This window comes from Budorcas taxicolor, chromosome 1 (assembly GCF_023091745.1).
Source record: "Budorcas taxicolor isolate Tak-1 chromosome 1, Takin1.1, whole genome shotgun sequence".
Lineage (NCBI taxonomy): Eukaryota > Metazoa > Chordata > Mammalia > Artiodactyla > Bovidae > Budorcas > Budorcas taxicolor.
Genome location: NC_068910.1, coordinates 129,274,605 through 129,298,057, shown reverse-complemented (window position 1 = coordinate 129,298,057; position 23,453 = coordinate 129,274,605). Strand labels below are relative to the sequence as shown.

General features: G+C 36.1%; 1 protein-coding gene across 3 annotated transcripts in view; it reads left to right on the top strand.

The window, feature by feature from the left end:
* Nucleotides 1-23,453, top strand: part of GSK3B (glycogen synthase kinase 3 beta) — a 208,645-nt gene that overhangs the window by 125,164 nt on the left and 60,028 nt on the right. For all 3 annotated transcript variants that reach the window (XM_052636315.1, XM_052636308.1, XM_052636320.1), the window contains exons 4-7: nt 10,128-10,238; nt 13,317-13,447; nt 16,052-16,158; nt 19,464-19,561. In XM_052636315.1, the coding sequence (XP_052492275.1) occupies nt 10,128-10,238; nt 13,317-13,447; nt 16,052-16,158; nt 19,464-19,561 (447 nt within the window). The remainder of the gene's footprint in view (nt 1-10,127; nt 10,239-13,316; nt 13,448-16,051; nt 16,159-19,463; nt 19,562-23,453) is intronic.

The following is a 23,453-nucleotide window of genomic DNA, read 5'->3' as shown; positions in this document are numbered from 1 at the left end:
TTATTAAGCTGTTGTTTATATCAGTGTGGACTCATGCATATTTACTTTATACTTTGGGTTATAAAGTAATAGGGACAGAGGAGCCTAGTGGGTTGCCGTCTATGGGGTCGCACAGAGTCCGACACGACTGACGTGACTTAGCAGCAGTAGCAGCAGCATAATGTAATAGTACTTTTTTGTAGTATTAGAAAAATTAAAAAAAAATTGTAGAAAGATGCTCAATCTCATTCATAATTTTAAACATTCTATTATTATTATTATTATTAATCAAATGTTCCTGCTTTGGTCGTTGGGAGCTCTTTGCGGTTAACCGTCTGTTTTCCTTTGTCATAACTCAATTACTGTGGGCTTCAGTTTTGTTTTGGTTTTGGATTTTGAACATATCTTTACTTTCTGGCATGTAGATTATTTTAAATTTCTTTTCACAAATCTTTAGTCATCTTCGTGTGTGTGCATGTACACACACAGAGGCACAGGCACAGAATTGTTTTCATAGACTTCATTCCTAGACATGGCATTGCTGAGTCAAATTGGATGTGTCTGTTCATCTTCACTTTGGGGTGAGTATTTTAGCCCACTGACTTCCCCAAAGATTGCAAGAATTGGGGCTTTCACCAGAAGTGTATAATGGTGCATTTTGGACAGACAACTTTCCAATACTTAGTTTTCTCAGGTTTAATTTCTTTTCCAATTTGATATGTAAGAAACGGTAGCTCATTGTTATCTTATGGCCTTTCTTTAATTATGAATGAGAGTGAGCATCTTTCTACATTTTTGTTTGCCATTTGTATGGCCATATATTTGTGCCCCTTTCCATTTTCTTCTATTAGAATGTTAGTCTTTTCTTATTGATGTACAGGAGCTATTTGTATTTTAAACAAAAACAAGTAAGCTCTTTATCATGTGTAAACAATTTTTTCCCCAAATTGCCATATTTTTATTTGGTTCTGTTTCTTTTTAAGCTTTACATTTTTATGTAGTCAGATTGGCATTGTTTTCCTTAATAGCATATAAATATTTTGTCCTCCAGTATTTGCAAACACATATTTTTTTTCTTCTGGTACAATTTTTTTCAAGATTTTGTGTCATTTTAGTATTTCTTTTCTTTGAAGGAGTGAGATAAAGATGAATCTTGCCTTAATCATTGTTGTATGCTAGGTGCTCAGCACCTTCCCCATCCCCTCCCCCAGTCTCCCAGGCAAAGAATATTTCTCTTTTTCCTAATCCATACCATTTCCTCTTAGTATTATTTCCATCTTTAACCAGCCTGGCACATTCATCAGAGGAAAGGCATCTGCTTTGAAGATTTTTCTGCAGTGCAGGTACCCTAAACTCAACTCTGAGGAGAACCCTGGGTCACCATGATAGTTTGCTGGATGCTTTTTACTGGGTTCTCTTGCATGCTGCTTTGCATCCCATCAAATTTTTAGAATGATAACGCAGTTCTACTTACAACTGCATCTTCAAGCACCTTTGTTTGCTCAAGTTGAAAACTTGGGGTAAGAGCATCATAGTAAGTTGTATCTGTTTTCCAGTGGACGAAATTATCCCAGCTTTTGCTGAGATTTTGTCATCTAAATTTCTTAACTTAAAAGTGAACAATTTTAGAGTGGAGCTCATAGAGGAGGAGCTGTCAGCAGTTTGTTGTTGTTCAGTCACTAAGTCATGTCCGAGTCTTTGCGACTCAAGCAAAGAGTCAGACATGACTCTTAACTGGACATGACATGGACTGCAGCACGCTAAGCCTCCCTGTCCTTTGCTGTCTCCCAGAGTTTGCTCAAACTCATGTTCATTGGGTTGGTGATGCCATCTAACCATCTCATCCCCGTTGCCCCCTTCTCCTGCCCTCAATCTTTCCTAGCATCAGAGTCTTTTCCAGTGAGTCGGCTCTTTGCATCAGGTGGCTAAAGTATTGGACCTTCAGCTTCAGCATCAGTCCTTCCAGTGAATATTCAGGGTTGATTTCCTTTAGGATTGACTGGTTAGAGAATAGTTTGTTAATAAAAATGATAACTGAACCATGGAGAGAAATATTCTTAGAATTATACATCATGTAGTTTGGAAGCCTAGTAACTGTTTTTTGAAATCTACTTTCTTATTATGTTAGGAGACTGTTTTCAGTGTCTCCAGCTAAATGATACTCTTTATATGTTGTGTTTTGCACTTAGTTTTTCAAATTTTCTGCTAATCTGTGAATATTCAGGCATTCTGTTTGATAACTCAAAAGACATTGTGTTAAGAAAACAACAGGCCTGAGATTTTCCAAAAAATTAGAAATGATAGGAATGCAGAATCCTGGTCTTTCTTTCTTCTTCAAATATTAAGTATCCTCAGTCTCTTAAATTATCTTTTGATAAAAAGATAACTGCTACAAAACTACTTCGGGAACTGAACATATTATATCTCTGCTGTGATGACATTTCCTAGGAATGGGCACTTTCCCCTCAGGATTATTCCTGAGGTTGTTTAATTTATGGCAGAACATCTCCAGGTGTAACAAGAGCATTTAAAGAATATGATTTTGAACCCATTTATTTCAAAACACTATTGGTGGTAGTATTTCTTGGTTTGTTTTTTTGTTTGTTTTAGTCTTAGGACCCAGTTACATATACATTTTTTAAAGTGGATTTGATTTGAATACAAGCACAGAGCCATGAAAAGTGAAAGGTTGTTCAAAGAGCCTTTGAATATAAGATACCTCCTGTGTCTCAGAAAATGAAGATAGTTAAAACAACAACTTTTGAATGTCAAGGGACAGTTAACACTATACCTACAAAAAATGGACAGACCTCCACTGTGGTTCTAAAGAAAACTGACAAGCTTTTGATTAATTAATAGAGTGAATAAATAGAATTTATTTGAGCAAAAAGATAGACATATTAATCTGCAAAGTACTACTACAAATATAATTTGAATCTCCATATTTCTCAGAGTGTAATAAATGAAAACAGTTGACCTGGTTTTAGTAACCTTTCTTTGTGGTATTTTGTTAATATTATGAATAAAATATAGTGCCTAAAAATGGATATCATTCGTACATCAAATAAAGCCTGAATTATGCAAAGTAGAGTGGAATTATCTTTGTTGATCTGAACACGGTACTTCTGTAACACCTAATATTGCATCAGATTTTTTTTTAGCTACATTTCAATGTGGATTCTTTTTGAGCTCTATTCAGTTACACCTATCATTTATTTTCCAGATGAATTACTATCAAGTCTTATCTGTCTTTTTATGTAATGAATTGATACTTTGATTTTAATCATAGGGTTTTATATTTATCTTTCTTAAATTTTTTATTGTTGATTTGGCTTAGCATTCTAGACTACTAGCGTCTTAAAATTCTCATTTGGTCTTCCATTTTAAGGCATTTTCCCTAGGTTTGTGGCGATAGTAGGTGGTTTGTTAAAGTCAGTAAGTTATAAATTGACTGCCAGATCCATCCCCTGATATGTTTTATTTGACAGGCACATTTTTTTTTTTTTTTTAAGTAACATGCTTTTAATTATGTCTTAATCTAATCTATTTTTACCAGCCACCACCTCTTACTGTGTTAAACATTTTGGCTTCACACATCTACGTGTGTTGTTTAGGCTTTTGCAACCCTTAATAAAGGAAAACATGTACAAAAATAGACTTATATTAATCTGCAAACTGTTGCTCCAAATATAATTGGACCCTCCAAGTTCAATCTTCCTTGAACTTGGTATTTATTTTTTAGTCTGTTTGTTCTTCACTTTTGGTATGATTATTTAGCAAATGAATTAAATTACCATACATATTTCCAGGTCACTCATTGTGATTAGCTTTGTCAAAAGATTTTTTTTAAATCAAGAAACCTGTAATCATGTAATAGTTAAAAAAGAATAATTTTGACATCTGTATTAATCACCTTTTATAAGAAATGGGGTCATCAGACATAGCAGTCATTTTACGTATTCTGCCTAACACCTAATCACTTATTTTAGATGTACAGAAAGAAATATGGTATTGTTTCTTTTTAAAATTGATAATAGTTAAAGCTAAATCTTTATTCTGTGCCAGGTAATAAGCTTCAAGAGTTGTATATGGATCATATCTTACAATTTCATGACAATCTTTTAAAGTATGTATCATTAGCAGTACTGTGTTACAGTGGACTGTGGCTTCAAGCGGTAAAGTAACCTGCTGTGGTCACATAACTGGTAGTAGCAGAGTTGGGACTTCTGTGTAGTTCGTGTGACTCATGCTAACCTTGCCTCTTAATTACTACAGAGTATACCTTCTCTGTGTTTTTGATTTCCTCTTCTTGTCATGTTCTAGAACCTTGGTTCATCAGTTATCCCTTTCCTTTCTTAAAACTTTATTCTATTTTTATCTTACAAATAAATTTGGGTCTCTTAGCCATTAAAAAGTACAAACAAAAAGCACATTAACTTTTTTTAAATTTGTCTTCTATTTCCCCTCAAGTTACCAGTTCTCTCCTTACTTGTACTATTAGGGATTTTGTAAGAACAAACTAGATTAACTGCCTCCTATTTCTCACCTGCCATCTGCTCACTCTTGAACTCAGTACAGGTTGGTTGCTACTGGCACCATGGACTGAAACTACTCTTTCCAGCACCATCACTGAACCGTTTCATACCAGATTCAGAAGCCTTTTCAGTTGCATCCTTCCTGCTATTGAAATACTTTGCCATTCCCCATCTCGAGATTATTAAAACTCAGCTTTGGGTCTTTCTGTGCTAGTCGTTCCTTGCTCCTTTATTTCTCTTACTTCTTGTTGCTGAGTTTTCCCCCTAAGGCCTCCTGCTTCTTAAATTTCAAGGATCTTATACTCCTTTCCTCGCTCTTAAGTGAATGGTTCTGTTCTTAAAGTTTCAGCTACTGCCTGAGTCTCTAACTGTGCTCTACTCTTGTTTTCTGAATTTGACTTCACCAACCATCTAGGTATTTCCAGTCACCTACAAAACATAGCTACCTAAAATGTCCTCATATTCATTAAGTAAAAGTTCAACTAACTTTTTCCCCCTCACACCTTTTTCCTCTTTCTGTGTTCCTTGTCTCATTACCTACCTAATTGCCCAAGTTTAGAGACTGCTAAATTAATCCAAACTTCTTTGTTTCCCAGGCTCTCTATTACTGTCTGGTTTAACTAGCCAGTATACAGTATACCTGCCCCATGGCTCATTTTTAAAAAATCCTTATTGCCTATGTCCTGGTCCAGGCCTTGGATTCTTATAGGTTTCCAGCTGCTCATGCTACTTTGATTCTCATTTTCCCAATTTCCCTCTTCTCCATATCCACTTTTCATAGTGTTGTTTAGTTAAAACTTGGCAGACCATCATCCTAATTTTTAGGTAGTATCCATTCCCTCTGATAATCATTTATTCAGCAAGTGTTTTTTGAATACCTACTGTGTGCTGGACACTATTCTAGTTGAAAATAGAGCAGAGGACAAAACAAAAAAAAAGTTTTCCTTCGTGGAGCTCAGTCCTCATGGGGCAGAAGCCAGCAATAAAAAGTAAACTCTGGTTAGAACGTGAGAAGTATCCCTGGGAAAATGATGAACGCTGATGGGAACTGGGGGTAGAGGAATGGGTTACAATTTGGAATGGGAGAACTAGGGAAAGCCACTCTAAAAGTCACACTAGAGCAAAGATTTGAAGGAGTTGAATAGAGTGAGCTGTGTGTATATCTGGGGAATAACATTCCAGACTGAAAGACTGATCAGTTCAGAGGCCCTGAATGCCAGAGCCTGCCAAATGTGTTCAACAAACAGCAGGACGCGCTTGTCTCCAGAGAGGAGTGAGCAGCGGGAAGTAAGGAAGTGTATGTGTAGGAGCTTGTAGACCGTTTATCTGAAAGAATAAATCTTAATGAAGTGGAGTAGAAGAGATACAAGCTGCTTTATATTTTATTGATGTTGGATTGTAAAGGGCTGGAGTTGAAGGAGGGAGACTGTTTAGGAGGATATTGCCGTAATCCAGGTGAGAGTTCAGAGTAGCTCAGACCAGGGTTGTAGCAGTGAAGATGGTAAGTAGTGGCTGGATCCTGGATAAATTTTACAGATGGAACCATTAGACTCTTTTGATATGGGAATGTATGTATATGTTTGGGAGAAAGAGAGTGGAGAAGAAATGATGATTCTAAGCTTCGTAGCCTGAACAGTGTCAAGTGCATATTGGATATACTAGCCTGGAGAGTATATCCTTAAAGGCAGAGATCCAGGATACATATGAATTTGGAAGTCATCAGTGTTTAGTAATACCGAGCCATTAGACTGGATGAGTGGGCTTACACAAAGAACAGAGATCTGAGGACTGAGCCTTAGAATCTTCTGTTCCTTAAGAGATAAAGCATAGAAGAAATAGAGAGCCAGAGAGCTGTCCTTAAGATAGGACGGAAGCCAAAAGACCGTAGTGTTCTAAAATCCAACTGAAGCAAGTATTGCAAAGAAGGGAACATGATTGATTATTTCAGATCATTGCTAAGTCAGGTATAAGAGAGGGGAAAGATGATGTCTGAAAATTGGCATTGAATACAGCAACAAGGAGATTATTGACCTTGGTAAATAATTCTGAGGGAATAGTGGTGGTGAAATTCTACTGGAGTAAGTTTTATAGAGAAGGAGAAGAACAAGGTATTGGAGGAAGTCAATTTAAACCCCTTTTCTGAAGAATTTTGCTGTTAAAAGGTGCCAGAAAATAGGATGGTGGTTATCAGGGTGATTAGAGAGAGAGTTTGTTTTTTGTTTTTTGTTTTGATAGAAATAATAGCACATAATGCTCTCAGAAAAAGAAAATAATCGACAGAAAAAAAAATTACTAAAGCCATGAGTATTATGAGTAGGAAGAGCAGAGTAGTTTGTTTACATGTAGCAGAGTTTGGCTTAGAAAGGGGCTTGGTCAGCATATCTCTACTTAGAGTAGTGAAGAAAAGTATATAGGGACAGAAGCTGGAAAATGGGTACATGTAGTGGTGCAAGCAAGGTTACAAACTGAGGGTGAGGATGAAAAAAGAGTTATAAAAACAGGGAGCAGGGCTTTACTGTTGTTTACCAAATCCCTTGTTAGAAAGTGAGGGTAATTCTGGATCAGGGAATTTAAGCTAGGTATGGAGGAAGGAGAGGAGACCATGAAAGACTGGGGAAAAGTATAAAGGTAGTAGCGTCAATGGCATCCTGTCTTACTAAACTGTAGGCTGAGATCTGCTGTGTTCTTTGACGCACACACCTTGAATGTAGTTTTCTGTCTTGATGACACCACCCTTATGGCAGAAAGAAAAGAAGAACTAAAGAGCCTCTTGATGAAGGTGAAAGAGGAGAGTGAAAAAGTTGGCTTAAAACTCAACATTCAGAAAATGAAGATCATGGCATCTGGTCCCATCACTTCATGGGAAATATATGGGGAAACGGTGGAAACAGTGTCAGACTTTATTTTTTTGGGCTCCAAAATCACTGCAGATGGTGATTGCAGCCATGAAATTAAAAGATGCTTACTCCTTAGAAGGAAAGTTATGACCAACCTAGATAGCATATTTGGAGAAGGAAATGGCAACCCACTCCAGTGTTCTTTGCCTGGAGAATCCCAGGGATGGGGGAGCCTGTTGGACTGCCGTCTGTGGGGTCGCACAGAGTTGGACACGACTGAAGCAACTTAGCAGTAGCAGCAGGTAGCATATTAAAAAGCAGAGACATTACTTTGCCAACAAAGGTCCGTCTAGTCAAGGCTGTGGTTTTTCCAGTGGTCATGTATGGATGTGAGAGTTGGACTGTGAAGAAAGCTGAGAGCCGAAGAATTGATGCATTTGGACTGTGGTGCTGGAGAAGACTCTTGAAAGTCCCTTGGACTGCAAGGAGATCCAACCAGTCCATCCTAAAGGAGATCAGTCCTGGGTGTTCATTGGAAAGACTGATGTTGAGGCTGAAACTCCAATACTTTGGCCATCTGATGCGAAGAACTTACTCATTGGAAAGGACCCTGATGCTGGGAAAGATTGAGGGCAGGAGAAGGGGATGACAGAGGATAAGATGGTTGGATGGCATGACCAACTCGATGGACATGGGTTTGGATGAACTCTGGGAGTTGGTGATGGACAGGGAGGCCTGGCGTGCTTGCAGTTCATGGGGACACAAAGAATCGGACACAACTGAGCAACTGAGCTGAACTGAAATGCCCTTTCGTACTGACTTTAGATGATATGTCTTTTACCTGCACCCTTACTTCCTTGCTTCTATCACCAGTCACATCCACAGCTGGGTATTGGAAAATTCTAAAAGAGATGGGAATACTAGACCACCTGACCTACCTCTTGGGAAATCTTTATGCTGGTCAGGAAGCAACAGTTAGAACTGGACGTGGAAAAACAGACTGGTTCCAAATAGGAAAAGGAGTACATCAAGGCTGTATATTGTCACTCTGTTTATTTAACTTATATGCAGTGTACGTCATGAGAAACTCTGGGCTGGAAGAAACACAAGCTAGAATCAAGGTTTCCGGGAGAAATATCAATAACCTCTGATATGCAGATGACACCACCCTTATGGCAGAAAGTGAAGAGGAACTAAAAAGCCTCTTGATGAAAGTGAAAGAGGAGAGTGAAAAAGTTGGCTTAAAGCTCAACATTCAGAAAACGAAGATCATGGCATCTGGTCCCATCACTTCATGGGAAATAGATGGGGAAACAGTAGAAACAGTGTCAGACTTTATTTTTTGGGGCTCCAAAATCACTGCAGATGGTGACTGCAGCCATGAAATTAAAAGACGCTTACTCCTTGGGAGAAAAGTTACGACCAACCTAGATAGCATATTCAAAAGCAGAGACATTACTTTGCCGACTAAGGTCCGTCTAGTCAAGGCTATGGTTTTTCCTGTGGTCATGTATGGATGTGAGAGTTGGACTGTGGAGAAGGCTGAGCGCCTTACTTCCTTACTTCCTCTGCAGTGACTGCTGCCATAATAAATGCTGAAAATTGAAATTCTCCACTTTACTTTGTTAGATAAGATGACTTCAAACTGGGAAGATTGTGAAGTTTTGCCTCCAGATTTACCCACTCAGTAACCAGTTCTAGACTTGAACACAGGGATTCTCAGCTTTGTGTTCTGCTTCAGTTTGCTTATCTGATATTCACATGAACATGGTGAAGGTAGCACTCTGTTATTCTTTCCTCCTTGGTACTTAGTTGGAATTCCCTTCTTTCTTTCCCCTGCTCTTGGGTTGGTGTCTTTATGCTGCTGTGAATGGATGTTTAAACATTAAGACTTGCAGTATTCTTGTGAGTATGGTAACTCAGTGCCTTATAAGTTATTCTTTTCTTTTTGTTCAGTTAATTGTAGAATACAAGTGGTTATTTTACTAATTACAGGCTACAGATAACTATAAAATCTTTTTGTAAGGTTAAAGAAATTTTGAAGTCCCGCTTTTCATGTTGTAGTTGAAGAAATGGAAGCATATACAGATTAAATGCCTTGCATGCATCAGTACTCTGGCCACCTCCATGACTCACTGGAAAAGACTCTGATGCTGGGAGGGATTGGGGGCAGGAGGAGAAGGGGACAGCAGAGGATGAAATGGCTGGATGGCATCACGGACTCGATGGACGTGAGTCTGAGTGGACTCCGGGAGTTGGTGATGGACAGGGAGGCCTGGCGTGCTGCGATTCATGGGGTCGCAAAGAGTGGACGCAACTGAGCGACTGGACTGCACTCCACTGATGCGTCAGTCAGCAGAGTGAGGGCAGCAGTGCACATCTCTTAGATCCCGGGTCTGTGCTTACTCTCCTACCGTGACACCTTTCCTGATAGGATGAGGTGAGGGCCATGATTCTCAAACTAGAAAATACTAAATTTTATGACAGATGATACCTTCTAAAATTGTATAACCAAAATAATAGTTTAAATGTGATTAGAAATTGTACCAGTATTGAAATGACTGTGTTTTTGCCATGAAATTGTTAGTTTACAAAAATGTAGTAGATTTGTTTTTGCTATTACGGTTATATTCTGAATTTATTTTTTATAATTAAAATTGACCACATAAATCTTTGCTTTAAAAATCCCATGTGTAGAGAATTTACTCTAATTTGAATATTTAAAGACTAGTTCCTAATTTTGTTTCTTTGGTTTGTTTTTAATAAACTCTTTCAGAAAGATGAGGTCTATCTTAATCTGGTGCTGGACTACGTTCCGGAAACAGTCTACAGAGTTGCCAGACACTATAGTCGAGCCAAACAGACGCTCCCTGTGATCTATGTCAAGGTATGTAAAAATGGAGCAGTTTCCCATTTTAGAGGTATTTATTATGAGCCGAGGAGAGTGCTGGGTGTGTTTTAACTATATTATTGCATCATACTGAGGGGAGAAAGCTGCAAAGTAGGTATTTCTAGAGTTTCATTATAATTGTTTACAGTTTAAGTGTGAAGCCTTTACCTTTTAAACTTTCATGACCAAGGTACTAAAAATACTTGTAATCTTTCTGAGAAATGAATTTTTTCACAGATAATTATGGATTTTAATTTAGGTACCCATAGCACCTTTTTATTTAATTTCTTATATCCCTTATTGTGCAGAGCAAGCATATCATATAAAATTATAAAAATATGGTTATAAATATTAATAAATTCAGTGTTTTATTGCCGTTTATAGATTAGTGTGTCTTTAGCTGAAGTTTAAACTTTTGGTGATTTTAAATATGCAGAGACTTCGTTGAGGTGTTATTTAATTTGGGGGACCTGATAACAATATTAATCTTATTTATTTGCTGTAACTCATGTTAATAGTGATTATGGTTAGTTATGTCCAACTCTTTGTGATCCCATGGACTGTAGCCTGCCAGGCTGCTCTGTCCATGGAATTTTTCAGGCAAGAATAGTGGAGTGGGTTGCCATTTCCTCCTCTTGGGGAACTTCCCATCCCAGGGATCAAACCTATGTCTCCGGGTCTCCTGCATTGGCAGGCGGATTCTTTTACCACTGAACCACCTGGGAAGCCTACAACCCATGTTAAGAGTGGCTGGTAATTGATCCAGCATAATTATGAAGTTGTTGCTGGGAGAAATATCAATATATATATAATTTATATGCCAAATAGATAATGCAAAATGCTGGGCTGGATGAAGTACAAGCTGAAATCAAGATTGCAGGGAGAAATATCAATACCCTCAGATATGCAGATGACACCACCCTTATGGCAGAAAGTGAAAAACTAAAGAGCCTCTTTAGTTGACGAAAGTGAAAGAAGAGAGTGAAAAAGTTGGCTTAAAGCTCAACATTCAGAAAACTAAGATCATGGCATCCAGTCCCATCACTTCATGGCAAATAGATGGGGACACAGTGGAAACAGTGACAGACTTTATTTTGGGGCCTCCAAAATCACTGCAGATCATGACTGCGACCATGAAATTAAAAGATGCTTTACTCCTTGGGAGAAAAGTTATCCCCAACCTAGACAGCATATTAAAAGCAGAGCCATTACTTTGCCAACAAAGGTCTCTCTAGTCAAGGCTATGGTTTTTCCAGTAGTCATGAATGGATGTGAGAGTTGAACTATAAAGAAAGCTGAGCACTGAAGAATTGATGCTTTTGAACTGTGGTATTGGAGAAGACTCTTGAGAGTCCCTTGGACTGCAAGGAAATCCAACCAGTCCATCCTAAAGGAAATCAGTCCTGAATATTCATTGGAAGGACTGATGTTGAAGCTAAAACTCCAATACTTTGGCCACCTGATGCAAAGAGCTGACTCATTTGAAAAGACCCTGATGCTGGGAATGATTGAAGGCAGGAGGAGAAGGGGACAGAGAAGCGGACAGCAGAGGATGAGATGGCTGGATGGCATCACTGATTCAATGGACATGAGTTTGAGTGAACTGCAGGAGTGGTGATGGACAGGGAGACCTGGCGTGCTGCAGCCCATGGGGTCGCAAACAGTCAGACACAACTGAGCGACTGAACTGAACTGAATTATGAAGTTGTAGTAGATTATTAGAAACAGATTATTATTTGTTTAACTATGACATTGTGAAAATTAACTAGGCGTTTAAGTTTAAACCCTGGAGAAGGGAAAGCCTAGCCACTCCAGTATTCTGGCCTGGAGAATTCTGTGGACTGTAAAGAGTCAAGACACGACTGAGTGACTTTCACTAAGTTTAAAAGTTCCGATTTCTTAAGTACAATTTTTTGCATTTTACCTTTTATACAAATAACTCTAGAAAATTAAATGGCATTGACTGTAAATGTTTTGAGTATCAAAAGATACTTAGTAGTTACAGTTTAAGTTTTATAATAATAAAATGGATTTTTCTGATGAGATTACTATAGTATTGTTAGTATGTTCCTCTGTCCTAAGTATTTCATGTTAATTGGTGATGAGATATATTTTAGTAGAAGTCAAAACATTTCATTTATAGATGATACCTTATTTCAGTGCTTTATCTTACCTTTAACTGTCTTTTGTTATTTTTCACCAAGACACTGGTATCTTTGATTTGAATCATGTCAAAGTTCTTTTCATGGTATATAACTTTGGGTTAGAAGTCAGAAGGTGAATAGTCAGAAAAGTTTATAAGTGAATCAAAACACTGACCTTGAAACAAATAGAAAGTTTAAGATACACTCACATTCTTTACACAAAGACCCCCTTTTCACCAGTCAAGAGTCTAATTCTTTCTTTTACACAGACCCAGTTTTTCAGTGTATCTTGTTTTGTAATAAAATTGACTTTTTTTTTTGACTGATGTCAGTTTTCATCTCAGATATGCTTTTAAATGGCATTTTGAAGTCTACCTGATTCTGAAGGATACTAACAGAAGAGTGGTGATGCTATTAATAGATTTACTGATGTCTTTAATAGATCATTGATTATAGATTTTCTCAGTTCACATATGAATTTTCCCAGACCTCTGTATCAACCTCTGGGCCTGACAAAGGATGATAAATTGGAAAACAAAACAAAACAAAACAGAAGACTAGCTTATGATCTAATTGTTACTTAGTAGTCATATGATTTGAAATATCCCTGTGAGTTTTTAAATTTGTGCTTAGGGGGGAAAAAACAGTCTTGTGGTTAGTAAAATAAAAAATTATGAAAGCAAATTGTAAAATGTCCTTTTTTGAGTTGTTAGAAGATGTTTTATATAAATGTTACAAATATAACGTTGGTTAATTAAACTATAATTAGCTAGTTGATAGAGAAATGCCATGAAGCTTGTTAAAGAAAGAGTGCTAACAATCCCCAGCATTTCACTTATTCTTTTCTGGAATACTTTGTTTCCTGCTTAAGGATTCTGAGTTGTTTGGGATAGAAAATAAATATTCATTTAATGTTTACTCTCTATTCCAGTTGTATATGTATCAGCTGTTCCGAAGTTTAGCCTATATCCATTCCTTTGGAATCTGCCATCGGGATATTAAACCACAGAACCTCTTGTTGGATCCTGATACAGCTGTCTTGAAACTCTGTGACTTTGGAAGGTAAACTAGCTCTCTTTTCCTTTCTGTAATCTTCAACCCCACCCTTCTACCCTATCTGTTCTTTCAGTTACCTTTTGTTATACCTATTTAGGGAGTATCAACTAGTTCAGTTCTTGTGAGGATAGTTTTGGTAAATTCTCTCAGAATTAAACGTGTATATAGTCTTTCACCCAGCAATTTAACTCCTAGAAATTGTTCCCATTTATCATGTGTATATATTCCTTTTTCAGTAAGAACTAATTTTTTAAAAAATATTATTATACCTTACTCTGTATTGAGTTAACCTCAATTTAGAGATTAGGTAAAAGGCTTAGTAGCTGTGTGTTCTTCCTTTTCCTCTACAATTTAGTTTATTTTTCTCTTCTTTATTGCAGGTTACAGTTTTCTTTCTGTCTTCTTAAATGTATTGCTTGGTAAAATATACAGTGTAATAAGAATTAATCTTTTTCATCTTTATAGTATTGAGCATTTTGTGCCTCTCTGATCTGACTTTTCAACATGAAATCAAGCCTGTATCCACATGTAACTCAGGCAGTTAAACTTTGACTTCCTCTCTAGTGTAATTACCTTTAGCACTCTCTCTTCTTGTAATCCCCAAGACATCATATGTCTTGAATTCTCACCAGTTTTTTTATCCTCACAAATTCTTGCTTTCTATCTCAGCTGCTTATAAATATTGACCCACACCTGCTCATATTGGTATTCCTTCTTTGTAATGCTTTTTATATCAACCCACAGATTAAATTTTGGTTTTATTACAGTATATATTTTCCACAGGTTGTCTCTTGGGGAAAAGTCTTTAAAAAAAATACACATCTGTTTTGTCATGAGTTAATTCTTAGTCTCACAAAAGTGTCCTTTTAGATCATCTCCTTTGTACAGTTTTCTAATTTCAGACATCTATCACGGGATCCAACTCATTTTGCAGGGCTCTTAACTGTTCCTTCAACTGTAAGAAATGGGTAAAGGATTTTAAATCAAAAACTCTTTATTTGGTGCTTGAAACAAGCATCTGTAGGATAAAATGCCCAAATCAGATGAATTTTATTGTTATGGGATGTCTTTTCCCTGCTTGAGAGTGACTGGTGTGCACTGTAAAAATACTTTTGAGATACCAAGTTAGTGGAGTTTCTGTTTTCACCATAGTTTTAGAACACTGTTGCTATGGGAGTTTTATTGGGACATAGAAATCACTTTGTTTTAATATGTTTGGAATAGGGATTTCATTTCTGTGGTAAGAAGAGTTCACTTTTAATGGCTCTGATAACAGAGCTACTGTTTTGTTTTTAACGTCTGATTTGAGCAAGTAGAGTTTGGGATACACTTTGAAGGCAGCTTCATCAAGTAGTGAAAAAAATCTGTAGGCTGTGGTATTTCTAATATTACCTTTATCTTACAGTGAATTTTCTGACAATGTAATTGGAATCTGTCTTGTTAATTTAATAAATCCTTTATAAGGTAGAAACTTTTATCAGTTACGCTATGAAAGTGTCTTAATTTTCATACAGCCTAAAACAGGGATTAGTATTTATTAATTTATGAAGTGGTTGCTGTATGTGGATAAACTGTCTCCCACCTTCAAAACTTGTGATGAAGAAAGATCAGGTTATGGTCAGCGTTATCAGTGAACAGAAATAAATGGAAGAAAAGAACGCCCAAACTGAAACCTTTGTGACTATTTTCATCTGCCTCTACTCTGATTTTCTTGTACCTTTACCTAAAAAGATTTTTTTTTACTTGTTTTGTTACTTTATTTTTTACTATTTTTATTTTGTTGTTTGTATTTATTTGCTGTATTTATCTTCCCTGTTATTGTATGTCAAAATGATTAGCTTCTATAGCAGTTTATTTCAGTGTATCTTCAAGTTATTTTGAGACATTTCAAAAGAAACTAATTTTAATTTAATATTTAAAATACATGCCACAAAATATTTGGAAAGGAATGTTGAATTAGAGAATATGTGATTTGTTAATAATTTACAACAGTGGAATTAGAATTCATAGGCTGTGAATTATCTCTGCCCTACAGAAAAGGACCTATCTTTTTTATTGGATAGCAGATGTTAAGACAGCTAATAAATTGACCAAATGGTGGAAAAAATAAAGTAGGTTGGGTCTGCAAGCCATGGGATACTCGCTGTGAATCAGAAGTCAAATTTTAATAGTGGCCAATTTCTTACCCATTTAAAAAACATATTGGGTAAGCAATATTCATTCTTATAATCAAGTATAGTGCTTTTTGGTGAGGGGAGGTACCTCTTATATTTCTGACCTTCCTTCTTTGTATTTTAGAGTGAAATTCAGGGGAAAATAGCAGAAGAAATTCAACATTTATCATTTTTAAACTTTTTGTAAACTCTTTTTCTTCAGATAGTTGACAAATGCATTCTTTAAAAGTTACTATTCTTTTTTCGGAGTGATATGTTAAAATTATGTTTCTTTTGTTATAAGAGAGTTACGGCTCATATTTTCTTTTTTTATATATTACATGATTGGAATTATGAGACTCAGATTAAATATTGTATTGCAAATGATAGCAGTTAAGATTCTTTTATGGTTTAGATTTAATTTAAAGAATTTCTGCTTTTGATTTTTTTTTATTAGTGCAAAGCAGCTGGTCCGTGGAGAACCCAATGTTTCGTATATCTGTTCTCGGTACTATAGGGCACCAGAGTTGATCTTTGGAGCCACTGATTATACCTCTAGTATAGGTAAGTACTGTATCTGAATATAATAGCTTATAATTATGCATTATATCTTGTTTTTAGTAATTTAGTAGTACCAATCTATACTTAAATATAAAGATAAATATGCCCTGAAATATGTTTCTTCCTGAAGATTTATTCTGTAAAAATATACAGAATTTAAAATATATTTACTATTCTACTTTTAGGTTTCTTGGATTATGAGAGAATAATAAAGCTACTCTTCTGTGATTGTATGATTTAAGATTACAGTTATTTTAAACTTAAAATTTTAAATAAATTCTAAGTATACCTTTTCTTCACTTAAAAAATTCCCCTGAAATAGTTCTCTCTGAGCTTGATCACCAGTTGGAGAATTTTCATCCATTAAGTTTATGATTAAAGTGATAGGATTATGATATTACTGACACTCATACTGTGCTGACTCAATTGATTATTTAATTTTAAGTCAGCTTTGAAAAATTCACTAATTTTTTCACTAGTGGTTTGAATAAATTCAGATTCTGCAGCAGTTGTCACAAAAGATCTTTAAGGATAGAAGGCATTGAATAGAGACAGTTTGCTTCATTCTTTGTTGATCACCTCTTCTACCTCATTTTAGCCCACTAGTAGGAGTGAACATACAGAGTGTGAACAGTTGGATGTGAATAAGAAGCTAAGAAAGGAACAATCTTAGGCATGCAGGTAGTTTACCTTATTGTTATATGTTGTTTTTGAAGAGAATTCCTTAGTCTAAAAACAAACAAAGCATACAAAGACCAAACAAAAAATTAAAAAAAAACCCACAATAACAGAAAGTCAAGGAAAAATCAGAACTTGGACCGTTTGTCTTTTATACAAGTTAAAATTCTCTAATATGAACAAAGACCTCTACACAGAAATATATATTACTAATAATACCTTTTTTTTTTTTTTTTGCCGAAGGGCTAAATGCCAAGGAACATTTTGATTTGTGCCAAGAGGCAGCAGTTTCACCCACCATTTCTTTTGCACCATCAGTGCAAATGTCAGCATAGTGAAAAAGATATAACATCTGAGTATTCTTATGAAAATAACTTTGCCCTCAGTAGCTCTGAAAAAGTCCAGGAGGTTCAGGGCTCTGCAGATCATACTTTGAGACCTGCTGCACTGGATAGAGAGTATAATAGAGTGAGTGAGTGAGTATTTGTGTGTCCCGCTCCCCTGGATAGAGAATATAAGAGAGAGAGTGTGTGTGTTGTTTATAATGCTTAGAGTTTCATCATGGCTATGTTATATGGCCTATTCTGTTCAGGAACAAATGAGAAATAGTGAAAGGGATATTTTGGTTAAGAGTAGACCTGAATTTGAATTCCAGGTTTATTACTACTTAGCTAAACTGTAAAAGAGATTAGTAACAATTTTGCTTACCTTTCTGAGTGGCTGTGAGGATTAAATAATGTTAGTGAAAGTACTGTAGAAAAAGTGGTGTTCTTTTTGTGGTATTTATTAACTTGACTCTTCCCAAAGAGCAAATTTCAGCCCTTTATCTTTGGACAGTCTTTGGATTTTCTAGATGCTTTATGTTTTATTTGCATATATGAAATTAATCATCTGCATACCAGGAATGAGATTCATACTGGGGTGAGTTTTGCCAGCCTCACCTAAAATAAATGTGGTTTGCTTCTTTCTAAAAAGTCATGACAATATCATCTGATGTATTAAGGCATTTATATAAACCTTTGACCCTTTTAAGAGTTTATTACTTCTGTAAATGTCCATGTGCTTAGCAGTTCTTTGGGAATCTTCTCACAGAAGAAGGGCCAGTGTAGTGTGTTTTCTCTATTAGGAATCCGTTTTTTGGATGAGTACCTGCTTTCCAGCAGTCACCTTCACATTTACTTGTCTAAAGTAAAGTAAATCTCCTAAAACCAGATTCTGACATGCTAGATTTAGGATTCCCCATAGTCTCCTGACGCAGCTGGGGCCGTTGAACCCTCTCAAGCCAAGATTTGGCCTCCCTGTTTAGATTTAGGATACTTGCTTCTTAAGACTCTGAAAGATTTGTAAATAAACAAAAAGATATTTAAAAGTGTACTAATACAAATACATTTTAGAAATATTTTTTAACAATGATGTTAAAAGAGTTGCTGGGCAAAATCAGCTTAAATTTCTTAAATGAATTTTGTGTCATTATTTGTCTAGGCCAGTAAAAAGTAGTTATTGGAGCAAGGATTTCCAATTCTTTTTTTTTTTTTTTTTTAATATTGGAGGATAGCTGATTTACAATATTGTGTTAGCTTCCAATTCTTCATGATAGTGCATCTTATTGCCATTAAACTGATTAAATTATTTGTTGTCGTGCATGCCATTAGTCATTTTTCTCCCTCCCTACTGATAGATGGAAAGCCCAGCGACAATTTATGTTCATCTCCCTAAAGCCATGTTTGTTGGTTCATACAAAACCCGGGAATCCAGAAAATTAGCTTTTTTTTTTTGGCAGGAACTCTTAAGTAGTGGGCTCTAAGTAAAGTGCCCATAAAATGTATCTTTCCATTTGGTAATACTTTTAAGAGATAAAGGGGATGCTCTTCATTATTATCAGGAAGTCATCTAGACCAGGACTGACTGTTGTGGGTAAGCCAGGATATATGCTTTATTTTTTCCTTTTGTAAATTTATTTATAAATCATTAAAATGCATTTATTTAAGTTTTCTGTCAAGATTGAGGTTTCTTGTTGACTCAGAAGTGAATTATATTTTATAATTTATAAAATACAATGTATTCTTCTGTCTTTGCATTTTAAAATATTCATATATTTAAGCACATTTTCTGTCAGTTATAAGACAAAAGTTAGCCATTTAAAATATTAAAATTTTCTTTTTCTGAAATGTGCATTTGGCTTACTCTCCTGTGTATAGGAGATTGAACCCTTCTTGCTACTCTCTATAAGCACCTGCTAATGTGCAGAGATTGTATTACTTTGACTTATTTTTAAGTATAATGAGTAAATAATCATGCTCTATGCTTTGATACTATAATCTCTGTCTTGGTTGTTGAAGACTTGAACATCTCGTACTGGATAATTAATGTAGATATTACATATAATAAAGATATTACCCTTTATTAGAATATTCTTATTGCCCTGTTTCCTGTTTAGTAAGTTTAACACAGTTTTAAAATCTATTAAGGATTATTTGATGACTTTTCCCCTCTCTTTTGGGTTATACAATCTTTTCCTTATGGTATTTATTCTGATCAAAGTAAAATTTTAAAATGTATCAAACAGTTTTTAACACAATGTAAGCTACAAAGTATAATATTAATAAGCTCTTATTTTCTTTTCTCTTCAGATGTATGGTCTGCAGGCTGTGTGTTGGCTGAGCTGTTGCTAGGACAGCCAATATTTCCAGGAGACAGTGGTGTGGATCAATTGGTGGAAATAATCAAGGTGAGAAACTGTCTGTTTTCTGTTTTTGTTCATCATGTGCTCTGCTCGTAATACTCTGCTGAGCACATAGGAGATGCTTGTATTTAGTCAGTATTTAAATATTTATGAAGTGAAAAAATGAGTATGTATTACTAGACCACTTGATAGAAGCAGAATTTGTACATATGGGTTTAATATAATTTTATTTATTAGGTCTGTCAAAACCTTTGTTAACAACATCATAGCAAAGTATTATTATCTTGGATATTGGATATTATCTCTTAAGAATACCAGCACTAAGATTTTAAAGCTTTTAATATTGATATCTTACATAAGTTCTCAAACCTCCCCCTTTAGAAATATCTAGTGTTTCTATATTTGGAGAAGGCAATGGCACCCACTCCAGTACTCTTTCCTGGAGGGTCCCATGGACAGAGGAGCCTGGAAGGCTGCAGTCCGTGGGGTCGCTGAGGGTCGGACATGACTGAGCGACTTCACTTTCACTTTTCAATTTCATGCATTGGAGAAGGAAATGGCAACCCACTCCAGTGTTCTTGCCTGGAGAATCCCAGAGACGGGGGAGCCTGGTGGGCTGCCATCTGTGGGGTCGCACAGAGTCGGACATGACTAAAGCGACTTAGCAGCAGCAGTGTTTCTATATTTAGACCACTAGATGGTTGATTATAAGCTTAATTTGTCTAAAGCAACACCTACCTTCTATTGGGTTTTAGTCTTGATTTTCCAAATGTTTCATAGAAGTGGAAAATTGAAAATCTCCTTAGCAGTTTTATAGTTCCAATTCTCCATCCAATGAAAGAACCTACTTAGTTACATTCCTGGGAGGTGGTTTTTCAGTGTTTTCTTGAATACTTCAAGCATCATAGCACTGCTTTGGAATGCAGCCTGTTCTGTATCTGGACAGCTTGAATTTAGTTTTTATTGTGCTGAGTGAGCCTCAGAAGTTTTTGTTTTTATGTATGTATTTTTTTTATTTAAAAAAACTTTATTTTATGTTGGCATATGGTTGATTAACACTGTTGCATTGATTTCCAGGTACAGTGATTCAGTTATACATATACATGTATCCATTCTTTTTCAAATTCTTTTCCCATTTAGGTTATTACAGCATATTGAACAAATTTCCCTGTATTGTACAGTATGTCCTTGTTGGTTCTTTTTAACTTTTGCTAGTTATTCCCTGGACTGTGATTAAGTTGTTTTAAAATCCTTGTACCTGATTTGCAAAAATATTTTTGAAAAAATGATTTTGCTAGGTATTACTCTGTGCAAGTGTGATTGAAAACACCATGTGTGATCAAGAATCTTCCTTACTATCCATATAGTTTCTTATGATTTGAACCTGAGATCACTGGTATTTGCCATCTTTTTTCAGTAACTCATCTTTCAGTTTCAGATTGAAGCTTTCAACTTAGTTCAGCAGATCTGCTTCCTTTCTGATGCCTACACTACACTCAGATCTAAGTTCGAATAGTTTGATTTTCTTGGTTCCTAAAAGCCTTTGTATTCTTTGTTACTATTCAAATTAGTATTCTAATACAGGAGTTGGCAAACTTTCTGTAAAGGGCTAGATAAAACGTTTTAGGCTTTGTTGGCAAAAAATGGAAGTCAAGGATGTCTGAGATACAGAACAGAAAACAAAAACAAATTTTCATAAATTTTTCATTGATGAAATTCAAATTAATGTAATAATTGAGTAATGCAAGTCTACTGATTAGAAGAGCCTGTGAAATTTCTCTTAATCATGGTTCAAAGTCAGTGTTTCATAGCCTTGAATTGATGGCAAATGTTTATCTTTAAAATCAGTTCTTAGTTCATGTTATTTCAGTCGCTCAGTTGTGTCTGACTCTTTACAACCCCATGAACTGCAGCACGCCAGGCCTCCCTGTCCATCACCAACTCCTAGAGTCCACCCAAATCCATGTCCATTGAGTCGGTGATGCCATCCAACCATCTCATCCTCTGTTATCCCCTTCTCCTCCCTCCCTCAATCTTTCCCAGCATCAGGGTCTTTTTAAATGAGTCAGCTCTTTGCATCAGGTGGCCAAAGTGTTGAAGTTTCAGCCTCAACATCAGCCTTTCCAATGAACACCCAGGACTGATCTCCTTTAGGATGGACTGGTTGGATCTCCTTGCAGTCCAAGGGACTCTCAAGAGTCTTCTCCAACACCACAGTTCAAAAGCATCAATTCTTCGGTGCTCAGCTTTCTTTATAGTCCAACTCTTACATCCATACATGACCACTGGAAAAACCATAGCCTTGACTAGACGGACCTTTGTTGGCAAAGTAATGTCTCTGCTTTTGAATATGCTATCTAGGTTGGTCATAACTTTCCTTCCAAGGAGTAAGCGTCTTTTAATTTCATGGCTGCAATCACCATCTGCAGTGAGCCCCCAAAAATAAAGGCAGCCACTGTTTCCACTGCTTCCCCATCTAATTGCCATGAAGTGATGGGACTGGATGCCATGATCTTAGTTTTCTGAATGTTGAGCTTTAAGCCAACTTTTCACTCTCCTCTTTCACTTTCATCAAGAGGCTCTTTAGTTCTTCTTCACTTTCTGCCATAAGGGTGGTGTCCTCTGCATATCTGAGGTTATTGATATTTCTCTGGCAGTCTTGATTCCAGCTTGTGCTTCTTTCAGCCCAGCGTTTCTCATGATGTACTGTGCATATAAGTTAAATAAGCAGGGTGACAATATACAGCCTTGATGTACTCCTTTTCCTATTTGGAACCAGTCTGTTGTTCATGTCCAATTCTAACTGTTACTTCCTGATCTGCATATAGGTTTCTCAAGAGGCACGTCAGGTGGTCTGGTATGCCCATCTCTTTCAGAATTTTCCACAATTTATTGTGGTCCACACAGTCATGGGTCCTGCGTAAACAGGATTAGGCCATAGTTTACTGACCAATCAAGTCAGCACAACTAATCAGCATTTCTTCTATCCCCAGGCTTTCAGTTTGATGTATTTGAATTTACCACACTGCAGTTCTCTGTACATATCACCATTCAATTTGGCATTTATGTTTAGCTTATTAGAACTGTGTCATTTCTCTACCAGTTATAGTTTAGAACCATGTGATGGTTTATTCTTTGTCACTAATTTTGATGAATTCATACATGAGATTAACACAGATGAAATTGCTTAGAAGCTAAGCTGGATAACTGTGATAAGTCATATATTTCATGCTTGCCATCATATCTTATAAACCTTTAAGTCCGAATCTTACTTTACCACTTTTTGTCAGCCCTCCTAATTCTGTTTTCTACTAATATCTGTTTGTTCTTATTTAATTTTAGTAGACACTGTCAGTTTGTTATTGATGGTTTATGACTTCATTTTTATTTAGGGCTTATTTGTTGCAGGTTGTCCATGATTAATTTGTTGTAGTAGGACAACTCTAAAACAAAACACTTCTCATTTATATATTATCTTGTCATCTTGCACTTATATACATTGTCATCACCTAGATAAGTTCCGAGATCAGTATCTATAGATACTTTGAAGGTGTTATAATGGATGTTAAACAACATCCCAGGGCAGTTTGAAATATCAAACTTCTCAGCCCTTTTTACAGTTTTTAAGCAATACCACCCAGAGTAGATAAAATATCAGTATTAATTACCACCCATTTGGTGACCTGAAGTTATACATTTCATTGAGTTTAATTAATAGACATTGTAAGGGTGTGGTGTGTGTGTAGTATAGCTCTTAAATCTTATTGCATGGAGGTTAATAAACATTGTAGTATAGCTCTTAAATCTTACTGCATGGAAGTTAATAAACATTGTAGGAATTTTGTGTGTGTAATTTTATGTGTTTAATATAGCTCTAAATCTTGTTCATCCTATCTGTACATTTGTACTTTACATATTGAATATCTATGATGTTTCA